The 25,241-nt window shown below is 45.3% G+C and overlaps 2 protein-coding genes across 2 annotated transcripts in view; one reads left to right on the top strand and one right to left on the bottom strand.

Moving 5' to 3' along the window:
* The window catches only part of LOC144737456 (E3 ubiquitin/ISG15 ligase TRIM25-like), a 63,102-nt gene extending 54,977 nt beyond the window's left edge, over positions 1–8,125 (top strand). The window contains exons 4-5 of the mRNA XM_078620171.1: positions 4,212–4,306; positions 6,554–8,125. Coding sequence (XP_078476297.1) covers positions 4,212–4,306; positions 6,554–7,104 — 646 coding nt within the window. The 3' untranslated portion in view covers positions 7,105–8,125. The remainder of the gene's footprint in view (positions 1–4,211; positions 4,307–6,553) is intronic.
* LOC144737446 (E3 ubiquitin/ISG15 ligase TRIM25-like) overlaps positions 1–25,241 on the bottom strand; it is a 227,628-nt gene that overhangs the window by 89,448 nt on the left and 112,939 nt on the right. The window lies entirely within an intron of this gene.

Raw genomic sequence — 25,241 nt, 5'->3', positions numbered from 1 at the left:
GTACATCAGAATTCAATCCATGTTGGACTAAGTCCTCAATTATTGTTAGGGTGTCCGGTACTGGGACTTTGGTGAACAAAGATACTACATCAAACTGACGAGGATGTCATCAGAAGATAGTACCATGTCCTTAACCATAGAGACTAATTGGGTTGAGTTGAGTACTGCCGAAGAGGTCTTGCCTGTGAAGGGGAGCAGAGTATCTGATAGAAAACGGGCTAGTTTGTACGTAGGAGAGTTTATCGTCGACACGATGGGTCGTAGCGGGGTGCCTTCTTTATGGATTTTGGGAAGACCATAGAGTCTGGGAGGTCTAGCCGCCGATGGTTTTAGAGAGGGACGTTTGCTTGGTTCGATTAGGGAAGTCGAACTCGTGATGATACTGTTGGTTTTTGTCGTTAGGCTTTTAGTGGGATCGTTTTTAATTTTGGAGTAACTCCCATCATTAAGAAGGTCCAGGATTTTGTTGTTGTATGAATCTTTATCCATGATGACCGTGGCATTGCCCTTGTCTGCCGAGAGGATGACTATATCATCTCTCTTTTTTAGGTCCGCGAGTTCAGAGCGTTCGTTTTTGCTGATGTTACTAGTGGGTTTCTTAGCATTCTTAAAAATAGTAGCTATTTTAGCTCTTGCTACATCCGCATGGAGGTGTCATATGCCTCTTAGGGCTACATGAATCTGAGAAATCATATCCTCTACTGGTATATATTTAGGGGTGACGGCGAAATTTAGTCATTTGGCCAGTACTGTGTTTAGATTGTCAGAAATTGGGATGTTACTCTGATTAATCACGGTCTTGTTAACATCCAGCTTTGCGATGTGTGGCTCTGGTTTCTTCTTAGATAGGAGGTTGAATATAGAAATCAGGTTAGCTTTGCATTTGGCTGACATTGAGTCAGCAGAAGCAGAAGTCATGTTATCAACGTGGTCCCAATTGGAAGGTGACATTTTTTGTGTTAACATTAAATGTGTTTGTAAGAGAGTCTTGTCTAAATTATCGAGTTCAGATCGGAGTAACCTTATTCTCTCCGAGATTAGTGATAGGCTAGCTTTAAATAAGATCTGTTTAGAGTTCGGTGAAGACACAGCAGCGGATGTGAGTGTGAAAGCGATGGGTATTACCTTGTTATCTCGGCATCTCTTGAGGAAGGCCAGCTTCTCGAGAAGCTGTGACTTCTTTGTATCGTTGTCTGTTAAAAACTCTCACAGATAGGTGGAATTCTTCCCCGTAGAGGGCATTAATTCTAGATTTGAAGCTATCGTGACTGCAAGGATTCATATTCTTAGGTTTTTTCGGTAAAGTCACGTAGGTAAAACATTAAAATTAATAAAAGTAAAATAAAATAAAAATCAAGACGTTTCGGAGGCAACACAAACTTCCGTCTTTAGGTGGAACCGTCACAGCCACGACAGCTGTATCAAGCAAATGAGAGATTGCAGCAGCTACCACTCCGCTGCTGTGTCCTCACCGAACTCTAAACAGATCTTATTTAAAGCTAGCCTATCACTAATCTCGGAGAGAATAAGGTTACTCCGATCTGAACTCGATAATTTAGACAAGACTCTCTTACAAACACATTTAATGTTAACACAAAAATGTCACCTTCCGATTGGAACCACGTTGATAACATGACTTCTGCTTCTGCTGACTCAATGTCAGCCAAATGCAAAGCTAACCTGATTTCTAAATTCAACCTCCTATCTAAGAAGAAACTAGAGCCACACATCTCAAAGCTGGATGTTAACAAGACCGTGATTAATCAGAGTAACCTCCCAATTTCTGACAATCTAAAAACGGTACTGGCCAAAGGACAAAATTTCGCCGTCACCCCTAAATATATACCAGTAGAGGATATGATTTCTCAGATTGATGTAGCCCTCAGAGGCATAGGACACATCCATGCGGATGTAGCAAGAGCTGAAATAGCTACTATTCTTAAGAATGCTAAGAAACCCACTAGTAACATCAGCAAAAACGAACGCTCTGAACTCGCGGACCTAAAAAAGAGAGATGATATAGTCATCCTCTCGGCAGACAAGGGCAATGCCACGGTCATCATGGATAAAGATTCATACAACAACAAAATCCTGGACCTTCTTAATGATGGGAGTTACTCCAAAATTAAAAACGATCCCACTAAAAGCCTAATGACAAAAACCAACAGTATCATCACGAGTTCGACTTCCCTAATCGAACCAAGCAAACGTCCCTCTCTAAAACCATCGGCGGCTAGACCTCCCAGACTCTATGGTCTTCCCAAAATCCATAAAAAAGGCACCCCGCTACGACCCATCGTGTCGACGATAAACTCTCCTACATACAAACTAGCCCGTTTTCTATCAGATACTCTGCTCCCCTTCACAGGCAAGACCTCTTCGGCAGTACTCAACTCAACCCAATTAGTCTCTATGGTTAAGAACATGGTACTATCTCCTGATGACATCCTCGTCAGCTTTGATGTAATATCTTTGTTCACCAAAGTCCCAGTACCGGACACCCTAACAATAATTGAGGACTTAGTCCAACATGGATTGAATTCTGATGTACCTGCGTTGGTTAGGCATTGCCTCACCAACACCTATTTTACCTGGAATGGCACCTTCTACAAACAGAATGAGGGTACCCCTATGGGCTCCCCCTTGTCACCAGTTATAGCCAACATGTTCATGGAAAAGTTTGAATCAGACGCCATCCAGACATCCACCCTACGTCCTTCGCTGTGGAAGAGGTATGTGAATGACACTTTCGTCATCTGGCCACATGGCCTCCCAGCATTGAACCACTTCTTGGACCACATCAATTCTAGACACCCATCCATCAGATTCACCATGGAAGTGGAGAAAGACGGTAAACTACCATTCTTGGATATTCTGTTTGAGAGGAGGCCTGACGGATCCTTGGGACATTCTGTCTACAGGAAAGCCACCCACACAGATTCCTACTTGAAACCGGATTCCCACTACCACCCATCTCAAAAGAATTCTCTCATCAAAACGCTATACCACAGAGCCCATGGCATTTCTGACCAACACCACCTGGCCGGTGAATTAAGACATGTACATCGGGCCCTCAGGATGAACGGATACTCTGACCGCACTATCCGCCAAGCTGTTTCTCCCACCACACAGAAACAGCCACATGAAACTCCGACCAAAACTATCATGTTACCATACATAGCAGGCGTGACCAAAAAGATCTCCAAAATTCTAAACAAACATAAGATCCAAGTCCGATTCAGTACAGTGCATAAAATCCGTGATTTGATTCCATCTGTGAAGGATGTCGTGCCTGACTTACAGTATCCTGGAGTCTACAAATTGAGTTGCATTTGTGGTGATTGCTACATTGGAGAAACGAAACGTCATGTTTATGATCGTGTCTGCGAGCACAAGTCAGATCTGAAACACGGCAGAACTGATGCTTCGGCCGTTGCCAATCATTGCTACAACTCGGTGGGCTCTCATGAAATTTGTCTTTTCCGAGACCAAGGTTCTCTGCAAACCTCCTGGCTACCATCAAAGGTTTGTACACGAAGTCATACAAATATACAAACACAGACATAATTTCAACCGTGATGACGGTTACAAACTGAGTAATCATTGGAAAGATGTGATTAACCATGCAAAAAAGATTTAACTTACCATGTTTAGTGGTTGTCTCCTTGTCACAGGTTGAGTCACAAACCATACCTCTCCATAACAAAGGCTCACCCTCTTAAGCCTCACCTTACCATATTAATAAAAAAATAAAAGTGTGCTGTATTTGGCTCTTACCCCCCCCCCCCCTTCTCCAACCATTATATAAATGGAATGGTAGCTCCTGCAATCTCTCATTTACTTGATACAGCTGTCGTGGCTGTGACGGTTCCACCTGAAGACGGAAGCTTGTGTTGCCTCCGAAACGTCGTGATTTTTATTTTATTTTACTTTGATTAATTTTAATGTTTTACCTACGTGACTTTACCGAAAAAACCTAAGAATATGAATCCTTGCAGTCACGAAAGCTTCAAATCTATAAGTAATTATGTGTGTTGATGCTGTAATTGTGAGATGAGTGATTATGCTTTGTTTGATGAGTGCCTGTGTGGAGCTGTGATGATCCCACGCGTGATGATGCTGTGATGCGTGTCATGTGATGGAGCTTTGATGATCCTGTGAGTGACGATGCTCTGCGTGAGACAGTGGCCATGTCTGTTCTGCTTTCACAGGACAGGGAGGGTTACAGCAGCTCCACCCTCAGCTCCTAGCCAAGAGAAAATTGCCTCGCTTAAAGTCCTGGAGACAACTGCAGTCAAACGCCTGTGTGAGTTCTGCAGTGTGAATCATGGGTGATGGGGCCATCTTCACAATAAATTATCACCGTGTGTGTGTGCACGAGGGCGACTCAGCCTCAAATTATTACCTGGTGTTATGTGTAAACATCACCACTAGGGAGACAAAGGTGGTCGGGCGTGGTGCTGGCCACCCACCTCGTGTGCCATGCCAGCCATCATAGACCTTTACGGTCATCACTTGTCCCAATAGTCTGTGAAGGCTACACAGGGGATCTTAGTCTTTGTTCATATCCAAATGCAGGACCCTACAAAACAGAGCCATGAGACTCAGTGTGGTGTTCTTGGGTAAATGATCAGCATGAAGAGTCAGAGGTATTTGTGATGTTGAGATGGAGTGTGTGCTTGTGAATGTGTCTGTGCATTTCTTCGTGGGGGGAGTGGTGGCATAGTGGTTAGCACACTGCATTTTGAACCCAGTTACCTGGGTTTGATTACCCGTGTTGTATATATAGGCCTTTTCCCAAAAATTTACACTAAGAATAATTCTGCCAATATATTTTTTAAAATAATTAATCGGGGTGTAGCATAAGGCACAAACAAAAAATGTAACAACCACCCTCACCCCCCACGAGCAGCTGCGCCTCACACTCAAAATCAGGCAGCCGGAGATAAACCATAAAAGGTAATTTTAAAAAACCTTGGTACAAAGGAAAGAGAGGGGGAAGTTTTCTAATGAGATTCTGGGGAGATCTCATCACAACTTCAAAAGGCCCCCTCGACAAAATGCAGAGTACTAAGCGCTATGATAATTTTTTTTATTGTTTTCGATTCTCTTAATACAACGGTTAAAAATTCAGAACTTAGCGACAAAGATTAAGTCGGCATCAAAAACCACCAACACACTCACCCAGATTAAAAATCAGACTGCAGTTACGTTGGTGGCCTTGATTTAATAAGTACCTTATTTAACTCCCATTTACCTCACATATTGTTCTAACCTCAGGACATCAAAATATGACTCAAGTAAAACAGCACAAATTCCTAGATACAGACAGAAAACAAAGGTTAAATAAACCCTAAGAAATACGTGGTTATAACAATGCTAAATCACAAATCATGAGAACTGTATCCTGCGGTGAGATTTGAATTTGGAGACCTAACATAAACATACTAAGACATAATCAGTAAATGTTAAAGCGAGAATAATTGTATTATCCTGATTGATAATACAACCCTAGACAACGAAGCCGAGCTTAATTTAGCATAATTGCATCACACTTGCATAACTTCATACAATAATTGTATTGTCCCGATTGATAATACAACCCTAGACAACGAAGCCGAGCTTAATGTAGCATAATTTCATCACACTTGCATAACTTCTTACAATAATTGTATTGTCCCGATTAATAATACGACCCTAGACAACGAAGCTAAGAATAATTATCAGAACTGCATACATTAGCATAATCGCATACATTGGCATACGTTAATATGCTGATCTCCCTAATTACCATAATAATTCGATAAATTAGCATACTTTCGGATAATTATGCATTTTTCCAATCTTCATTACATTTTTATTATTTTTATTAATTTGTCAAGACAACACCCGCCATGGCTAACATCAGTGGCAGGTGATATCTGATTAAGTCCTGGGCCTCTGCTAAGCAGTTTCATCCTCAAATGAGTTCCTGATGATGGTAATGGTCATAATGATGGTGATAGTGGTCGTGATGATGGTGGCAATGATGATGTTAGTGATGTGAGTGATTGGAATGGTGATAGCATTGGTGATGGTGTTGGTCGTGGTGATGTCAGTGATGGTCGTGGTGATAATATAGGTGGTGAACGTTGTGATGGTTTTGCTGATGGCGCTGATGGTAGTCGTGATGGTATTGGTTATGGTGATCATGGTAGTGATGGTGGTTTTGATGGTTGTTGCGATGGTTATGATCTTGGTCATGTTAGTGATGTTGGTGATAGTGATGAAGATGGTGGTGATGGGGATAGTGGTGATGGCCGTAGTGATGGTGATAGTGGTGGTGATGGTTGTGATGTTGCTTATTGCGATAGTGATGCTGTTGATGTTTATATTGTTATGGTGATGGTGATGTTTATGTTGTTATTGATATTGATGGCGAGGATGGTTGGTGATGGTGATGTTTATGTTGTTGTTATTGTTGATGGTGAATATGATGGTTGGTGATGTTGATGGTGGTGGATAATGGTGATGACGGTGTTCTGTAGTGATGTTGTTATCGCTGTTGTCACAGATGGACGCTCACCGACTCTTGACAAAAACTCAGCTCATAACTACCTCCAGATCTCCTCGGATCTCAGGACGATGACGTGGACCGATGCCTCCCAGGGTCGCCCCGATCACCCTCACCGGTTTGATTATAATGCACAAGCCCTGTGCTGTGAGAGCTTCTCGTCGGGCCACCACTACTGGGAGGTGGACGTGGATGGTGCGCGGCTGTGTCGGATTGGAGTCGCATACGGGAAGATCATCCCGAAAGGGGATCGTGATGCACAGCTGCTGGGAGGGAGCGACGCATCCTGGTGTTTAGAGAAACGTCACGACAGCTTCTCAGTGGTTCATGGTGGAGTGGAGACTGCACTGTCGGTGAGGGGGGCCCCCTCCCCCCGCAGAATCGGGCTTCACCTGCACTGGGAGGGGGGGCTCCTGGCGTTTTACCGCGCCGACTCCATGGAGGTGATCCACGAGGTTCGGCAGAGATTCTTGCAGCCTCTCTACCCTGGGATGTGGGTGGGGTATTTTAAAGAACCATTGAAGTTTGTGGATCTGAGTCGTGCATCCTGAGGATGAAGAGAGGTAGAATCCCAAGAAACCAAGACAGAAATCCAATAAATGGAGCAGAGTGGGATGGTGAGGAGAGGGTGAAGTGAAAGTGAAAGTGAGGGGAAGTTGGAACGGAGGGTGAGGTAAAGTGAGGGTGAGGGGAGCATGGAGAGAAAGGTGAGGGAAGGTGGCGGGTGAGCGATGAGGGTGATGGTGAGGAGACGGTTGCAGAGAGGAGAGAATATGATGTAGGGGTAGAGAGGGTGTCATAATCACCATAGTCATCACTACCACCATCATCGCCATCATCATTACCAATTGCATCACCAATATCATCACCGTCATTATCACCATCACCACCACCACTATCAACCACCATCACCATCATCATTACTATCAACACCACTAAAACCATAATAATCACCATCACCATCGTCACTATCAGCATCATCATCATCCCCATCATCATCACTATCACCAGCAACATCATCATCAAAATCATTATCCCCAACATCACCACTACCACAATCACCACCATCACCACCATCAAGCACCACCATCATCATTATCACTATCAATACCACAATAATCATCATCATTATCAAGTCCATCACCGTCATCATAATCATTACTTTCAGCATCATCACCACATCCATCACGCTCATCACCATCAATGCCACGACTAACACCACTACTATCAGTACCACCATCATCATTTCCACCACCATGATCACCACCATCATTATCATCATCACTATCAGTACACACATCACCATCACCCTTCTTACCACCATCATCACAATCATCACCAGCATTACGATAATCAACATCAACACCACAAAAACTGCCATAATCATCACCATTATCGAATCCACCATCACCACCATCATCATCACTATCATCCTCACCGTGAAAACCACCATCACCATCATTCCCACCGTCGCCTTTATCACGACCATTACCACCATATCCCTCATCACCATCATTACCACCACCACTGTCATCATCACCACCACCACCACTACCATCATCATCAGCAGCAGCAGCAGCATTACCGCATACATCACCACCACGATTATCACCATCACCAGTCTTAATATAATTATCACAACCATCACCACCATAATCATCACCATCACTACCATCATTACTACCATGATCAACACCACTTCCATCATCACCATTTTACCATTATTACCACCACTACCACCATCATCATGGTAACGTCTTTGTAATTCGGGCTGTAATTTTTGTTTATTGTGTTTAACGGGGGCAATAACTCAAGACAACAGGATAAGAGTCTCATGTGTAAGAGTGGAATGCGGAGTGAGTGCTTGGGTGAGTGAGTAGATGAGTAAGTAGATAAGTGACAGAGATGGTGGGTGACTGAATGATTGAGTGAGTGCATGGTTGATTGGGTGAGATGGTGGGTGAGTAGACTTGGGAGATGGTTGGTGGGTGAGTGAGTGCATGGGTGAGTGGATATGTGGATTGTTTGAGTTAGTGAGATGGCGAGTGTATAAATGATTGAGTGCGTGAGTGAGTAGATTAATGAGTGAACGATTGAGTGTATGGGTGAGTGAGATGGTGGATGAGTGAGTGGCTGAGTGGGTCAGAGGGTAAGTTAGTGATCGAGAGGGTAGGTGAGTGGGTAAATGATTGAGTGAGTGAGTTCAAGTGTATCGTCTGTAACCGGGTGTAGAACTCGAGAGACCAAGACAGGAGTCTCATTTGCAAGAGCGACCTGGGGCTGGGGGGGATCTCCAAAATAACAAAAACGACAACGTGAGCACAGGGAACAATAACGAAGCGAAGATAAATTAGCGGAAAAAACAAACAACAACCACCACCATGTTACAGACGGAACCGGAAAAAAACAGCGCCCCGAACAAACTCCCAATATTGCATGGGGGAAGACAGCGTCTGTACACCCAACTCACAGTCGTGTCCACGTGTTGGGGGGGGATCTCGTCTACCCAGGGCCACCCGTCGCGGCGTCCAACGTGACGTAACGACGACTTCCACAGACAACACCGACAGCCCACTCCTCCCGGTTAACCACCCCACCACGGTTCCTGGGTTTGTCGTCACGGAAGCGGACCAGTAGCGGCTACAAGCTGCGCAGGGCGTAATGTGTTCAAAGCGGATAACCCGCCGGATCATCCGGGCAGCTGCATTCTGCACTAACTGGAGCCTCTGCACCAATCCAAGTGGAAGCTCTGCATAAATAATCCAGGCGTGTTGAGACAAAGGCATGAACTAATGATTACAGGTCTGGGGCAGAGAGGAGCAGGCACAACCCTCTACTCTGAACGCAATGGCAGAGCCAGGATTTTCAGGTGGGGGGGCAACCCCTCCAGCAATGAAAAATTATAGGAGTTGTTAGTAAGGACTTGTCCCTTGCTTTTTATTCGATGGCACAGCCATCGATCGAGGGCCGAATTCGAACCGTGTGTGATCGGCATCGCGCTCGCTGAAGGTGAATGCCTTCAGGGAAGTCGTGTACTGTATACGCAATTGCGCACAATTCTGAGTCACGTATAACTGCTTTGCCGTTACTTATTACCAGTTATGGACTAAGACTATTGTACTGTCATCTTATAGAGTCCCTGGCACCTAATAATATGCTACACAGTGGCAGTGGGGGTCGCAAAATGCTGATTTATTACTAATAAACCCCAATGATTAGATCTAAATTATGGATTTCGATAGGATCATTGTGGGGGCACGTGCCACCCCACTCCCTTACTGGCTCTGCCAGTGTCTGAACGTAGCTATGAGCTGTGAGCGCACGGTCAAGCTCTGATCGAGGTTGCGTACTTTGGACACACGGAGAGGGCGAGCTCTGCTAATCAGTGGAGGATCGATGTGGCCCTGACACGCTCTCAGACGCTGCTTTGAGCCAACTATCTTGTACTCTGTCTTGCCCAGGTTTAAATGCAGCCAGTTTTGCTTCAGACATGCATTCTAAAAGGGCAGGAATTTTAGCGTCTGGATCACCAACACTCGAACATTGAAAACTAATATCTTTAGAACTGATGGTTCTCTTTCGTTTGTTGTCATCACCCTGCACCTCCGATTAGCACGGTTGGCTATGTACAGTGCGAAATAAGTTAAACATACATACATACATAGAATCTGAATCAACATCTTTAAACTCGAGGAATCCAATGATTTATTAAGATATTTTTCAAAGATGTCCAGTAGGGGTGGGTCAGAAAGTTATAATAACACAGTCCAAACAACGGATAGGGGTGTAAAATATAGGTAAGGTGTGCAAATCACTGAAACTAGATAAATACTAATTAAATTAAGTTTGTAACTACAAATTGCAATCGTATATTACTTCCTACCGATTTTCAAAACTAAATGCTAGCGTGAGAAAGGCAGTAACAACAGTCCCAGATCACACCAAGACAACACGGCAGTCCCTGGATACAACTGCACATGAATATTTAACTATCGATACGTGGGTATTGTTGTATCTATGCCCTGTTTTCCGTTATTAATATTAAGAAAAATATATATATATTTCTCTTTTTATTATATCTATATACACTTTTTAATTAAATAATGAGAACAACCCACTACAAGCATGCCAGGAATCTGTGAAACGGCCATTAAACTGGTAAGAAGTCGGTCACAGAAAGGTCATAGACATCCAGATGGACAAAAGATGTATGGACTAAACCTCCCAAGACATCTGGAGATGTACAGATAAGGTGCAGAGTAAATAACGGTTGAAACTTCGCGTTTTCTTAACGTTTACCTTACCGAAAAGTAGAAACTTAACAAAGATAATTAACCAACAAACAATAATATTTTTACTATTATTATATGCTTCCTACCTACACGACCTTCCAAAAAAAAATAAAGAGTACGAATTCCAGAAAGCTTAAGTGGAAACATAGTACACTTAACCTCAGGACATAAAAAAATAACTCAGAATAAAAACCAATCTCTGGAGAACTAAACTTGGCGAAGCCCAAAATAATAATATGACGAGAATCATTACGAATATTCATTAAACATAGACGAATGATTACCACGATACTAAGACCGAAGGAACTCATAGAATATAATTCAAGAATAAATGTAACACACAGGACCACATAAATGTATTACAAACATCTCCTCAGCCACCTTTGTCTTCCAGCGGGGTCTGGCGAGCAAGGAGGGAGCAAAAAGGTCACAAGGGGGGGGGGGTTTGTGCTGACATTGTTGTTTTCTCTCGCAAGAGACGCAGAGAGAGGAGAGGGTGCTCAAGTTTTGAGTTAAACACGGCCGCCCTTGTCTCCCCGCAGCACAAACAGATGGCCCATGAATGCTTGGAGGGTTAGGAAAGGTCGTGAGGAGGGGACGCGAGGGTGTCTGCTTCTTCTCGCTCTGTTTTGTTTGTTTTCCCTCGCAAGAGACGCGGAGAGAGGAGAGGGTGCCCACGTTTGAGTTAAAACACGGCCGTCTTCGTCTCTCCGCAGCACGGACAGCAAGATTTGCACACGCAAGCAAATAGCATTCCCCACCCCTCCTCTCAGAATGGTTACACAGCTGTGTCTTTACTAATAAACACGCACACGACACACGAAACACACGGACGCAGATGTGTTCAACCCACAGAAAGATATATGACGGCCTTCAAACGACTCGGGAAGACTGAGTGGATTTTCTCAATATAAGCCGGGGAAAAATCAATTCAACTCAGATCGTCAGGGCCTCTGGCCCCACCACATATCTCCAGGGCTTCGGCTCCATCTCTTCTCGTCACCGCCAACGAAGAAGCTTTTCGTCATCCAGAAGGACGAGGTTCGCGGGGTGCCGAGGCGCATCGCCTGCCGCAAACGAGTACGCGAGACTCAACCCCCTTGCCGTGTCACCACGCCGAGGTGCTCGCCTGCCGCACACGAGTGTACGAGCCCAGCTCCCTTGCCGTGTCACCACGCCGAGGTGCATCGCCTGCCGCACACGAGTGTACGAGCCCAGCTCCCTTGCCGTGTCGCCACGCCGAGGTGCATCGCCTGACCACGCAAACGAGCGCGGCCGCGCCGTCAATCATCGTACGGGGTCAGCCGAGGGAGGAGTCGGAAAGCAAGCCGCTCACCGCAGCAGCGCAAAGCCAGAGGGTCCTTCTCTGAAAGTCGTTCGTACCCACAACTTCCCCCACCAATAGACCCACACTCACGCACGCATCGACGCCCCACTCACCTGTGAGACTATCTATTTCGTCCTTACCATCGTATCAACCCTAGTCTATTATCAGAAGACTGATTATCAACCACATGAACCATCAGCTGGCCATGAGGAATCGCGGCCCATCGAGTGATTAAGAGTCCGTCGGTTATAAGAGTGAGGTTGTTTTCCGCACCTTTCCCTTGTTCCGCTCATCACATAGGCGATCAATAGACTCGTCGAGGCAAACTCGAAATCCTCATTACGAATTGACCGTACACAGAGAGAGAATATCTTGTCAAACCAGTTCCCTTTGTCAGAGTCTCGCCGAAGCATTAAGTAAAACAGAGCCAGATTCGCTCTCCCATACACCCACGCCCTCACCCACCATTATATCAAACATTCCGTTAAAAGGATTTTATACTTGCCGACGAATCTATTGACATATACTTTCGCCTCTTGGATACAATAAGTGCTTTTTATTCTTTGGTTCTTTCGGTTAAGTCACGTCTAAAAATAAAATAATAAATTAAAATAATAGCGACGTTTCGATTGCAACACAAGCAATCATCATCAGGCATAAAAGAAATAGCAATAAAAATCTAACTTGAAAACTATAGACAGACATAAGCAGACAGACATCACAAGGACACACAGAGAGAGGACACATATCGGCACAGAGAGAGGGGTCGTTTCGGTGACGGTCCCTTAAATATAGAGAGGGGGGGCGGGGACGGAGAGAGGGAGGGGGCAGAGAAAATTAGCATATCAATGAGTGTACGGCAACGTGTTGCTGCTGCGCAAGTAAGATGACGACGTGGCACGGCACACAAGCTTGAAAATTACGAGAAAGGCACACTAAAATTAAATAACCTCGCAAAATATCGAAATGTGATGTAATACAACACAGAGAGTTGTATTACATCACATTTCGATATTTTGCGAGGTTATTTACTCTCTGTGTTGTATTACATCACATTTCGATATTTTGCGAGGTTATTTAATTTTAGTGTGCCTTTCTCGTAATTTTCCAGCTTGTGTGCCGTGCCACGTCGTCATCTTACTTGCGCAGCAGCAACACGTTGCCGTACACTCATTGATATGCTAATTTTCTCTGCCCCCTCCCTCTCTCCGTCCCCGCCCCCCCTCTCTATATTTAAGGGACCGTCACAGAAACGACCCCTCTCTCTGTGCCGATATGTGTCCTCTCTCTGTGTGTCCTTGTGATGTCTGTCTGCTTATGTCTGTCTATAGTTTTCTAGTTAGATTTTTATTGCTATTTCTTTTATGCCTGATGATGATTGCTTGTGTTGCAATCGAAACGTCGCTATTATTTTAATTCATTATTTTATTTTTAGACGTGACTTAACCGAAAGAACCAAAGAATAATTCCTGCAGTCACGAAAGCTCCAAATTAAGTGCTTTTTATTACCGCAAAATGAAGTGTGTCATGCTTGTTTTCAAACTCGGCCAGTTGCCGATTGTGATCGATACAAAAACGAACTAATGAGATGCCTGGTGGAAAGGTAGAGGTTACAATTGTTAGGAGGGTTTTTAGTCATTCAGTTCGTTAAATGCATAAGAGTTTTGAGTTATTAAATTTAGTTAAATGCACAGTCTCGCAAATGCATAAGTGTTTATTCATTCATTTTAGTCAAATGCATAATCTCGTAATTGCATAAGAATTTTAGTTATTCATATTAATCGAATGCATAATATCGCAAATGCATAAGAATTTTAGTTATTCATATTAATCGAATGCATAATATCGCAAATGCATAAGAGTTTGGTTATTCATGAATTATTGACGCATGTTTGACCTGCATGATAGAATGTCACATGCTTGTTAGAATAAATTGCTTAACACCAACTGTTCGAGTGCTTCTTTCCAAGTGCATGCAAAACTATCTTATTCATAAGAGCTGTTGCCTGCGATGAGATATGAAAATGGAGACCTACAATATCATAACACACACTAGGATAATCGGTAAACGTTTAATCGATGATAATCGTGTTATCCTGATTGATATAACACTGGATAAACGAAGCTGAGCTTAATTATCACAACTGCTCACATTAACATAATCGCAAGCATCCGCATAAATTACTATGATTATCTCCGCGATTATCATAATTTATGCATATGATTACATGCATTATCATAATTTATGCATGTTAATACATCATTAACATAATTAATGCGATTTGCGCATTTTTTGGAAAATTCTTAATTTTTATTATTTTTATCAAAATTTCATAACCCAACACATACAACATAATCGGTGGCTCGTCCGGGATCTCTCGCAGACAGTATTTTGCATGGATGATGGAATGAATCACTCCGTGTTAACCGGAATATCGGGATCGAACATTGCATGGTGATTGTAAACGGGCGTAAAACAAAAAAAAACGCCCTCTAAGGTTAAAACCCAGAATAGCAGGTTGAAACAGAGACAGTGGAATTAAGATAATATCGTATCAAACCGATTGCATCCTGTGATCAATTGTGTTAGAGATACGCACTCTGAATCGGAAAATAACAGAATAACTCGAGTCAAACTGACTACATTTTCTGATACAATTGTTTTATAAGTACTCTGAAAAGGAATATCAGGGCAGCTGACGCCACATGAGAAATGTTAAGGCTAAGATAAATTCTCGAGTCCACGAAAACGGAATCCGACTCACAAGGTTCTAAGACTGGCACCCAAATGAGTGACCCCAATAACGGGGATCAGCCCTCCCGAGGGACGATGGACTCACTAGAGGAAGATTATCGGGAAATTGTGCTGCAACGCACAGGCCGGACTGCCACAGAGCAGGATAGGCATAGAGACGTATGGGAAGGGAGCTGTATTGACGACATTAAGATACACCGGGCAATACTTCTGAAGGATTTGATAAAATGTGCCAAAAGCGAACATGATGTGAAAATTGCGGAAATAGCAAGATTAGACTCGTATCTCCTCCGACAAACAGACCGAGAAAGAGCCTGGAATGAGGAAAGATATGAAAGGGAAAAAATTGAAAGACGGAGCGTGCAAAACGAGGTAGAACACCTCCAAGCCCTCCTGGATGAGCAGGTACACTACCTAGAGACATTGGCAAAAACCACAAATGTTGACACACAGCACACAAGCGGGATCACCAGCCTGTCACACTTCGACCCACGGGGGTGCAATCCTGGGACAGATCACACAAAATGTATGGGTATCGATCAAAATATCCGTCACAAAGAATACCCCTCACAATTCGAGAGAAGGGAGGGAGAGACACAGACAAAACAAATTGAGTCTGACGACCCCGAAGCTGGAGGGAAAGGAAAAAAAAAAAAAAAAATTGGCAGGATATGCAGTACAAATAAAAACAGAAAAAAAGGAACACGAGCAACACGAAGACAGGGAGCACTCACCACAAAGACGCACACTGCGCAAATATGACCAACCGGGTAGTGCAGACAGCTCGCCAGAAACACACGCGACACGTACACACGACCAACGTAGAACCACCCACAGAGATCACTCACCACAAAGACGCACACTGCGCAAATATGACCAACCGGGTAGTGCAGACAGCTCGCCAGAAACACACGCGACACGTACACACGACCAACGTAGAACCACCCACAGAGATCACTCACCACAAAGACGCACACTGCGCAAATATGACCAACCGGGTAGTGCAGACCGCTCGCCAGAAACACACGCGACACGTACACACGACCAACGTAGAACCAACCACAGAGATCACTCACCACAAAGACGCACACTGTGCAAATATGACCAACCGGGTAGTACAGACAGCTCGCCAGAAACACACGCGACGCGCACACACGACCGACGTAGAACCACCAACAGGGATCACTCGCGAGAGGGACGCGCACAACGCAAGCATGACCAACCAGATAGTGCAGACAGCTCACCAGAGAGACACATGCCACGCAAAACCCACAAAAAAAAAACCGACCCGCACCACAGATGACAGCCACAGTGATTACGACAGTCACGACGCACGACACCAACATAAATCAAATACCAGGCTAGGACATCGGAATATAAGCGCCTCGCCGAACAGACACCACACCCATGGTGGACGGCGTGAAGGCCGAGCTCAAAAACGCTCACCACACAGGCATGAATCAAGAAGACCACGCACGCCAACACAGAGACACGGGTCACGAGACCAACATAAGAAACACAGGAACAAGCCAAGAGACAGACACGACTCGTCAGATAAAGCGAAACCACGACACAGACAAAGGAAACGCGATAGCAGTGATAGCAGAGACGACTCGAGTGAGCACTCCTCGGAAACCGACGCCACCGATGATGACCAACACTCTTTCAACAGTAAAACCCTCAAGCTAATGGACAAAGCGCTCGTGAGGATTCCCTATTTTGATCCACAGAACAAGAATCGAGATATACACATTCACATTGCTATTGTAAGACAGGAGGCTAAGATCCGGGGTCTGGGTAAGTCAGAGGAAAAAGCATGCTTATTGTCAAGAAGCTTACATGAACATGCCAGACCATGGGTAGCCTCCTTGCCACACAGAGTCAAGAACGATTTCAAACAATTAAGCCAGGCAGTAATTAAAAGATTTGGAGAATATTCCACTCTATCTGAAGGGTTGAACGCGGCAAAACTAATGACGCAACGTGCAGACGAAGACCCACGAGATTATCTCCTCCGACTCAAGAGAGCATATTACGCAGGCGATGTAGACAACGCCCAGGAAGAAAGGAAAATATTAAAAGTGATGTTCTTCCAATCACTGAGGCCAGAAATCATGAGAATAGTAGGAATGATGTTAGACCCCGAAACGGCCTCCCTACGCCAGATAGAAAGCAAGGCCCACACGGCCTGGGTGAACGGCAGGAGGACAACCAACATAGTCAAAGCACATATCGTCACCAAGGATAAAGAACACCTCGACCTCGAGGGAAGCGAACCCCCTGAAAACAACAGCAGCATCACACGGGACGAACATGGAAAACCCCAGGAGAGGGCGCCAAACCGACAAAGACCAACACCCACCGGCCACCCACTGAACAATGGATCTAGGGACGAGGCAAGAGTAAGCTGGCACCCGCGACAACCACCACCAGGGAATGCCGACACAAGCGAATCCTGGAACAACCACGGGGGGTGGAGAGCGAATGATGGACCGCCCACACCCTGGGGAGGCCGACGCCCACCAAACCAATTACCATACCGCCTCCCACTGCCGTCTCCACTAGCCATAGAGCATAGACCACCACCAACCAACTGGAATCGATATGCTCACCACATCCGGATGGAAAGGGAACCCCTAGAGAATAGGAAGACTCCCATGCAAACAACAAAGGCAAGAACATCAACAGAACACACGCAGGAAGAGGACGCACCCAACGCAAATATAGCCCAAGTGAACATCGGAAGCTCAAGAAACCCCGAAGCAGCCACTGAGGTGATACCCGAGGGCAGAGGTCACTATCTGGGAGAACTAATTCCCGTAGGACCGGGCGGACGAGTCCACCTGGAAGTAAGACTGCAAGACACTCTGACCAGCCAGGGCCTGTGTGACACCGGAACAGAAATATCAATGATTTCCGATCACCTATTTGGTGAACTCCAGACTGCCCTCCAGCGGAAAAACGAATGCGAAGGGACCCACATGCGACCTTTGGGCAAAGTCATGATGAAGCTCACGTTCAACGGGATCAACATATGTCGTACAATACCCAGGAAAAGAGCTGATTATTGGGATCGAACTACTGAATCGGCTAAAACCCATTGTGAACCTTGGGTCCCAACAAATCTGGGCACAATCAATACCGGAATGGCATAGAGATCCAGAGGACGAAGAAGAAGAACGAAGCCCCACGGGAACCCAAGTGCTAGCACAAGAACTCAACGACCTGCCACCGACAATCAAGGACAAAAATAAGATTCCGGCTGAAATACGTAACACTCAACTGATAACCAATGAACGGGGAAAGGACCTTAATGAAGCCGACCTACGGCCGGTTTTTCCGAAGGACCATCACTCCAGAGAATATCGACAGCCCACTAGTGGCCAAACAGGTGAACAGGAAACAAAGGGAGAGCCCAAGGGCAAGAGCTCATCCCCTTCGAGTGAAGCAACGGCGATCCAACCACCACTAACGCAAGGAAAACACCAAACTGAGCCGCCCGAAACCATGAAGGCCCTAGATCCAAACCAAGAGAAAAGAGTCCTCACAATAGAAGAACAAATAGAACAACAAATTGAAGCTGCAGACGCCCTAGAGAACGACACTCAACGAGACGAGCTACGAAAACTGCTCCAAAAATACAACTCCCTGTTCTCCGAAGACTCCTATGATTGTGGCAAAACCGACCTACATGTGGTATCCATTCTCACACTGGAGGGAGCACCAGCGGTATACGTGAAACAATACAAGATTCCACTGGCCGCCTATGAATCGATCCAAGAAACCCTGGAGAACCTACTCAAAAAGAACATAATCCGGGAATGCAACTCGACCTACAACTCGCCCATTTGGCCAGTACTAAAACCCACGGGAAAATAGAGACTCACCATCGACTACCGGCAACTCAATAAAACAGTTCCCCTATCTCGATGGCCAATGGCAGAAATCGACCACGGTCTCAACCAAATAAAAGGCGCAAAGGTACTCACCACAATGGACCTAGCAAATGGCTTCTGGACCATGCCAGTAAAAGAAACCGATCAATACAAGTTGGCCTTCACCTTCGACGGAATACAGTATACTTGGAATCGCTGCCCGTTCGGATACTCGAACTCACCTGCAGACTTCAACATATTCCTACTCAAGGCGATGGGCGACGCAAAAGAGCGAGGCACCATCGTCTACGTCGACGACATACTAGTCAAGGACTCCTCATGGCAAGAACATCTCAAGAGCCTCCAACATACCCTTGAACAATTAAAGGAAGCAGGAGCAAAAATATCAATACAAAAAGGGCAATGGGCACGAAAAAGGTTGACTATTTTGGGTTTCAGATTGGCACTGAGGGATTACTACCCCAAACAAACAGAATTGAAGCCCTCCTCACACTCAAGTCGCCCAACACAATCCCGACCCTCCGGAGTTTCTTGGGAATCTGCAACTACCTCCGACAGTTCGTGGACGACTATGTAGGGATCACTCGACCCTTAGTCAAACTACTACAAAAGGACGAGCCATGGGAGTGGGGACCAGAACAGGAAGCTGCAGAAAAAGAATTGAAACAACAGATCACAAGAGCATCCTGCCTAGCCTATCCCGAGAAAGGAAAGGAATACTACCTAGAGACTGCCTACTCAGACCACAGTATCAGCTCAGTACTGTACCAGAGACCAGAGGCAGGGAAACAAATTATTGCCTATGCCAGTAAAGCACTCCGGGGAGTAGAGACAAAGTTCTCCGAATGTGAGAAGGCAATATTCGGAAACATCTGGGCTATACAACATTTTCGGAACTTGTTGAATGGGGAAAAGATGGAAACAAATCATGAATCCTTAGCATATCTCAACAGCAAGAAGATTCGAGAGGGCCGCGTGACCAGCAGCCGAATAGCCAATTGGACACTGACCCTCCAAGGTTTACCAATCACAGTAAAATGCGCGAAAAATAAGAAAAGCCCAGTAGCCCAAGGACTTGCCGATCTACATGATTGCACCCTAGACAGCGTAGGAGCACATGACGTAGGGGTACCTCCCGAGGACAGCTGGCACCTTCCCTTTGACAAAGAAACATGTGCCAACATACCAAGGGTGTACATCGATGGATGCGCCATAATGAAAGAAAACAAGCTCCACGCTGGAACAGGAATCATGTGGGAATCCGGACCACTCACAGGCATCCAAGAGGGGTTCCAGCTGGGACCGAAGTCAAACCAGTATGCAGAGCTGGCTGGGGTACACATTGCCCTCCAAATGGCAGCCGATAACAAGATACAGACCATGGTGGTGTGCACCGATTCTGACTACGTACAATACAGCTTCCTAAACCACCTACCCATATGGAAAAAAAATGGCATGAAGAACCATAGGAATAGACCAATCCACCATCGAGAACTGTTCGAGGCCATAGACACTATGATCCAGCAGAACGACATGAAGATATTTTGGAGGAAAGTAAAAGGGCACTCCAAGATACCAGGCCAGGAGAAGGCGGGGAACGACCGAGCAGACGCCCTAGCAAAACTAGGAAGCCTGGAAGGCACCCCATGGAAGCTAGAAGACCAACCCAAACCTAACAGACTAGAAGAGGCGACGAACTCGGACTCTGTCGTTATAGGGTTGGTCACAAGAAGCGGAAATAACTCAGCAGAAACTGGGACCAGAGCTCACTTGAGCAATACACAGCCTCCCGAAGACCTGATCAGGATGCAACAAGAGGACAAAACAATAAAGACGCTAGCCGACCATATCCAGGATCCGACAGGAAAACCAATCACGACAGACAACCTGAACAACAACAAGGAACTCGAGTCCATGCATAACCAAGTCAGAAGATTTTCAATGCGGAAAGGGCTACTGGTATACACAAACGAAAAAGACGGAAACACCAGATGGGTAGTTCCTTCGCAATATCGGGACACAATGCTACAACACGCCCACGATGAACCATGTAGCGGATATCGGTGCGAGATGAACACAGGACAGATGTTGCGACAGGTGGCCTACTGGCCCAAAATGGGTGAAGACGTACACAAGCATGTGTCCAACTGCCTCGTGTGTTGCAAATACCAGCCAACGAACTCACAACACCGAGCACCCCTACAGAAAAGGGGAACAGACTTCCCTTGGTCTAACCTACAAATCGACTGGATAGGACCTGTCAACAGATCAACCAAAGGAAACAAATACATGCTGACTGTAACCTGTGCCTTTTCCAAGTGGGTGGAGTGCTTACCAGCCCCCAACGGAGACGACAGCTACCCTACTGGTCAACCAGATATTCAGTAGATGGGGCCTACCGTCAACCATCGATTCTGACAAAGGAAGCCACTTCACAGCCGATGTAATTGCAGAAGTGTGGAAGACATTGGGAGTAAAAAGACAACTACATGTCGCATACCACCCACAATCCTCAGGACAGGTGGAAAGAGCCAACAGGACCATTGTGAGCCTCCTAAAAAAATATGTGTCCACTACCGGACGCGACTGGGACACAAAACTACCCCTAGTATTGATGGCCATTAGAGCCACCCCCAACCGGGCGACAGGCAGGACACCCTTCGAGATCATGACCGGAAGACAGATGACCCTTCCAGTACACCTGCTATACGTTCCAGCGGAGGACGAAGTCACGACGGCAATGACACCGACGGAATACATAACCGGATTGAACAGCCACCTACAGAACACGTTCGCGATGGTCAGAGACAAATTGCAAGCCGAGGCTCAAGGGAGCAAAGTATACTACGACCAAAAAGCTAGCCATGCAGAATATCAGCTAGGAGATCAGGTGTTGTACCTCAATTACGAGAAAAGAAAACAAAAATGCAGGAAATTCCTCCCTTCCTGGACAGGACCATACGAGATTGTTGACAAAATATCCCCAGTCGTGTACCAATTAAAAATTACAAAGACAGGGAGGGAGCAGCAATACAAGTGGGTACACATCAACCAAATCAAGTTGTACCCTGTGCAGATGGAACCAGAGAAGTAGATGTAACGGTACAATAAAAGGGGGGAAGAAACTAAGGAGTGGGGATATCACATTAAAACAACGTATAAATGTTTTCCAGGAAATGGCAGCCCTCCTGCTCACGATCCTGCTAACGTGCATCGCCAAGCTAGAAGGCAGCCAAGACCTACTCAAGCCAGGACCAGAATCCGGGGTGATGCTGAGAGATTCTTCCGGTTTCCTAGTAACCGAAACGAAAACAGTAACCCAACAAGTCTATGTTACATTAGACCCTGACATGGCAGTAGAGAGACATTTCGGGAAGTTCCCATCCTCGGCCACCGCAGAAACCCTAATTTGGTACCATGGCTTCCTAAAATACAGCGAACTGAATATCAGAACGATCCTGGAGCAATTACAGAGAACCATGATACTTCCCCCCGCCACGTTCAACACCACACGGACCAAGAGATCGATCGGCCTGGGAGTGGCCTTCGGAGTCCTGTCCGGCTTTAGCTCCTTAATCACATTAGGAGTATCTATATCCAACGCCGTGAAAATTGGACACCTCACGCAAGGCATCGAAAACCTACAACTCAATATGCATCAAATCCGCCGACAAATCCGTCACCAAGAAAAAAACTTAATCGAAATGGGTTCCACCCTTAGAGACACCATAGTTCTGGTCAACCTACATTCAGCCATGTTGAACTTAACCATTCAAGATCTGGGGCGTACACTCCGAGATCTATACGACGATGGCAATCTTCGACAACCAATCCAATGGGTAATCCAAGACATGTTGCGTAGCATCAGCGGAAGCATCAGTGATCTAATCCAAGGTCAAATTCCCTCGTATCTGGTAACTCCGACGCTGATACAAAACGTGCTACAAACAGCCTCCCTAGAAAGAATCAGCCCAACACAAGTACAAATTGCATTTAACATGGGTACAGCCACACCTATATATGTGAACCCCCAAACCAGACAACTGGCGTTCCTGATAAACTTGCCACTAGTCAAACCCGAACAGGTATACCGATTACGAACAGTATTAAACGTGGGTACATGGAGAAATGACATTTACTCCAAGATGGAGACACCCTCCGTAATAGCCTACCAAGAAGAAAGCCCCCTTAAATACCTAGTACCCGACCTAACCATGTGCCAAATAATGAAAGACGCCCATTGGCTCTGTCCAGGCAAACCCTTCCTAATCAATACAGCTAAAATAATGTGCGGCCTGGCGACCCAAAGCCTCAGAGAGACCTGCAAGCTGATGCCCAGTGGCTAGTCAGCACGCCTCTGGATACAGCAACCATTTCCACCGATCGACATTCCGTCACCATGAAAGTTCCGATACCAAGCCCTGTCGTGCTAGTCACGGTACCAAAAGGAACATTCGTACACATAGGGGATAAAGTATTATATAATTTAGACAAAGGCCTACATCAAGCAGATGTAGAAACAGTAAACATATTCAGGAGCCACAAGTTTTAAATAAGCAACGCCCTGTCGAACCTACTAAACAGCAAAGAATTCCACACCGTGAGATTAGCCATCAGTGATTCAAAAATTAACGTAACTGACCTCACCTGGGCAACCGATGAATTCGGACACCAGCGGAATCAACAGATGGGACTGGGGATCACCGGAGCAACTGGAATGATCATACTAGCCATGGCTATCCTAACCCTAGCATACCACGTGTCCAAGATGAATGCCAAGCTTAAAAGACTAATCGCAGGCACAAAGCACATACCGTTCGAGCCCAGGAACAAAGGAGGAATCAAGGCCTAATAAAAAAAAAAAAAAAAAAAAAAAAGAATAGGGAAGGGGGAGGGCATGTCAACTGACAGAAGCCATGGTAACCGCAACCCCTAAGAAACATAACCAGTAGAAGGTACCTTTGTTTTTCCTCCCTCTTCCTTACTTTTCTTAGCTTATTTCAAATATAACCATGTTAACATTGTAATACGCACGCGCGCGTTGTAAGAATAACCGCCGAGAGTGAGGGCGGCTGATGGATTTATAAAAAAAAAAAACAGGGCATTTACTTTGTTTAAAAATTCGCCAGTGGCCGAATCAACCACTGATAATTTTTAAAAGGGCGGATTGTTGTATCTATGCCCTGTTTTCCGTTATTAATATTAAGAAAAATATATATATATTTCTCTTTTTATTATATCTATATACACTTTTTAATGAAATAATGAGAACAACCCACTACAAGCACGCCAGGAATCTGTGAAACGGCCATTAAACTGGTAAGAAGTCGGTCACAGAAAGGTCATAGACATCCAGATGGACAAAAGATGTATGGACTAAACCTCCCAAGACATCTGGAGATGTACAGATAAGGTGCAGAGTAAATAACGGTTGAAACTTCGCGTTTTCTTAACGTTTACCTTACCGAAAAGTAGAAACTTAACAAAGATAATTCACCAACAAACAATAATATTTTTACTATTATTATATGTTTCCTACCTACACGACCTTCCAAAAAAAAAAATAAAGAGTACGAATTCCAGAAAGCTTAAGTGGAAACATAGTACACTTAACCTCAGGACATAAAAAAAATAACTCAGAATAAAAACCAATCTCTGGAGAACTAAACTTGGCGAAGCCCAAAATAATAATATGACGAGAATCATTACGAATATTCATTAAACATAGACGAATGATTACCACGATACTAAGACCGAAGGAACTCATAGAATATAATTCAAGAATAAATGTAACACACAGGACCACATAAATGTATTACAAACATCTCCTCAGCCACCTTTGTCTTCCAGCGGGGTCTGGCGAGCAAGGAGGGAGCAAAAAGGTCACAAGGGGGGGGGGGTTTGTGCTGACATTGTTGTTTTCTCTCGCAAGAGACGCAGAGAGAGGAGAGGGTGCTCAAGTTTTGAGTTAAACACGGCCGCCCTTGTCTCCCCGCAGCACAAACAGATGGCCCATGAATGCTTGGAGGGTTAGGAAAGGTCGTGAGGAGGGGACGCGAGTGTGTCTGCTTCTTCTCGCTCTGTTTTGTTTGTTTTCCCTCGCAAGAGACGCGGAGAGAGGAGAGGGTGCCCACGTTTGAGTTAAAACACGGCCGTCTTCGTCTCTCCGCAGCACGGACAGCAAGATTTGCACACGCAAGCAAATAGCATTCCCCACCCCTCCTCTCAGAATGGTTACACAGCTGTGTCTTTACTAATAAACACGCACACGACACACGAAACACACGGACGCAGATGTGTTCAACCCACAGAAAGATATATGACGGCCTTCAAACGACTCGGGAAGACTGAGTGGATTTTCTCAATATAAGCCGGGGAAAAATCCATTCAACTCAGATCGTCAGGGCCTCTGGCCCCA

This window comes from Lampetra planeri, chromosome 69 (genome assembly GCF_965212315.1).
Source record: "Lampetra planeri chromosome 69, kcLamPlan1.2.h2, whole genome shotgun sequence".
NCBI lineage: Eukaryota > Metazoa > Chordata > Hyperoartia > Petromyzontiformes > Petromyzontidae > Lampetra > Lampetra planeri.
This window is presented reverse-complemented; position numbering and strand designations above follow the sequence as displayed.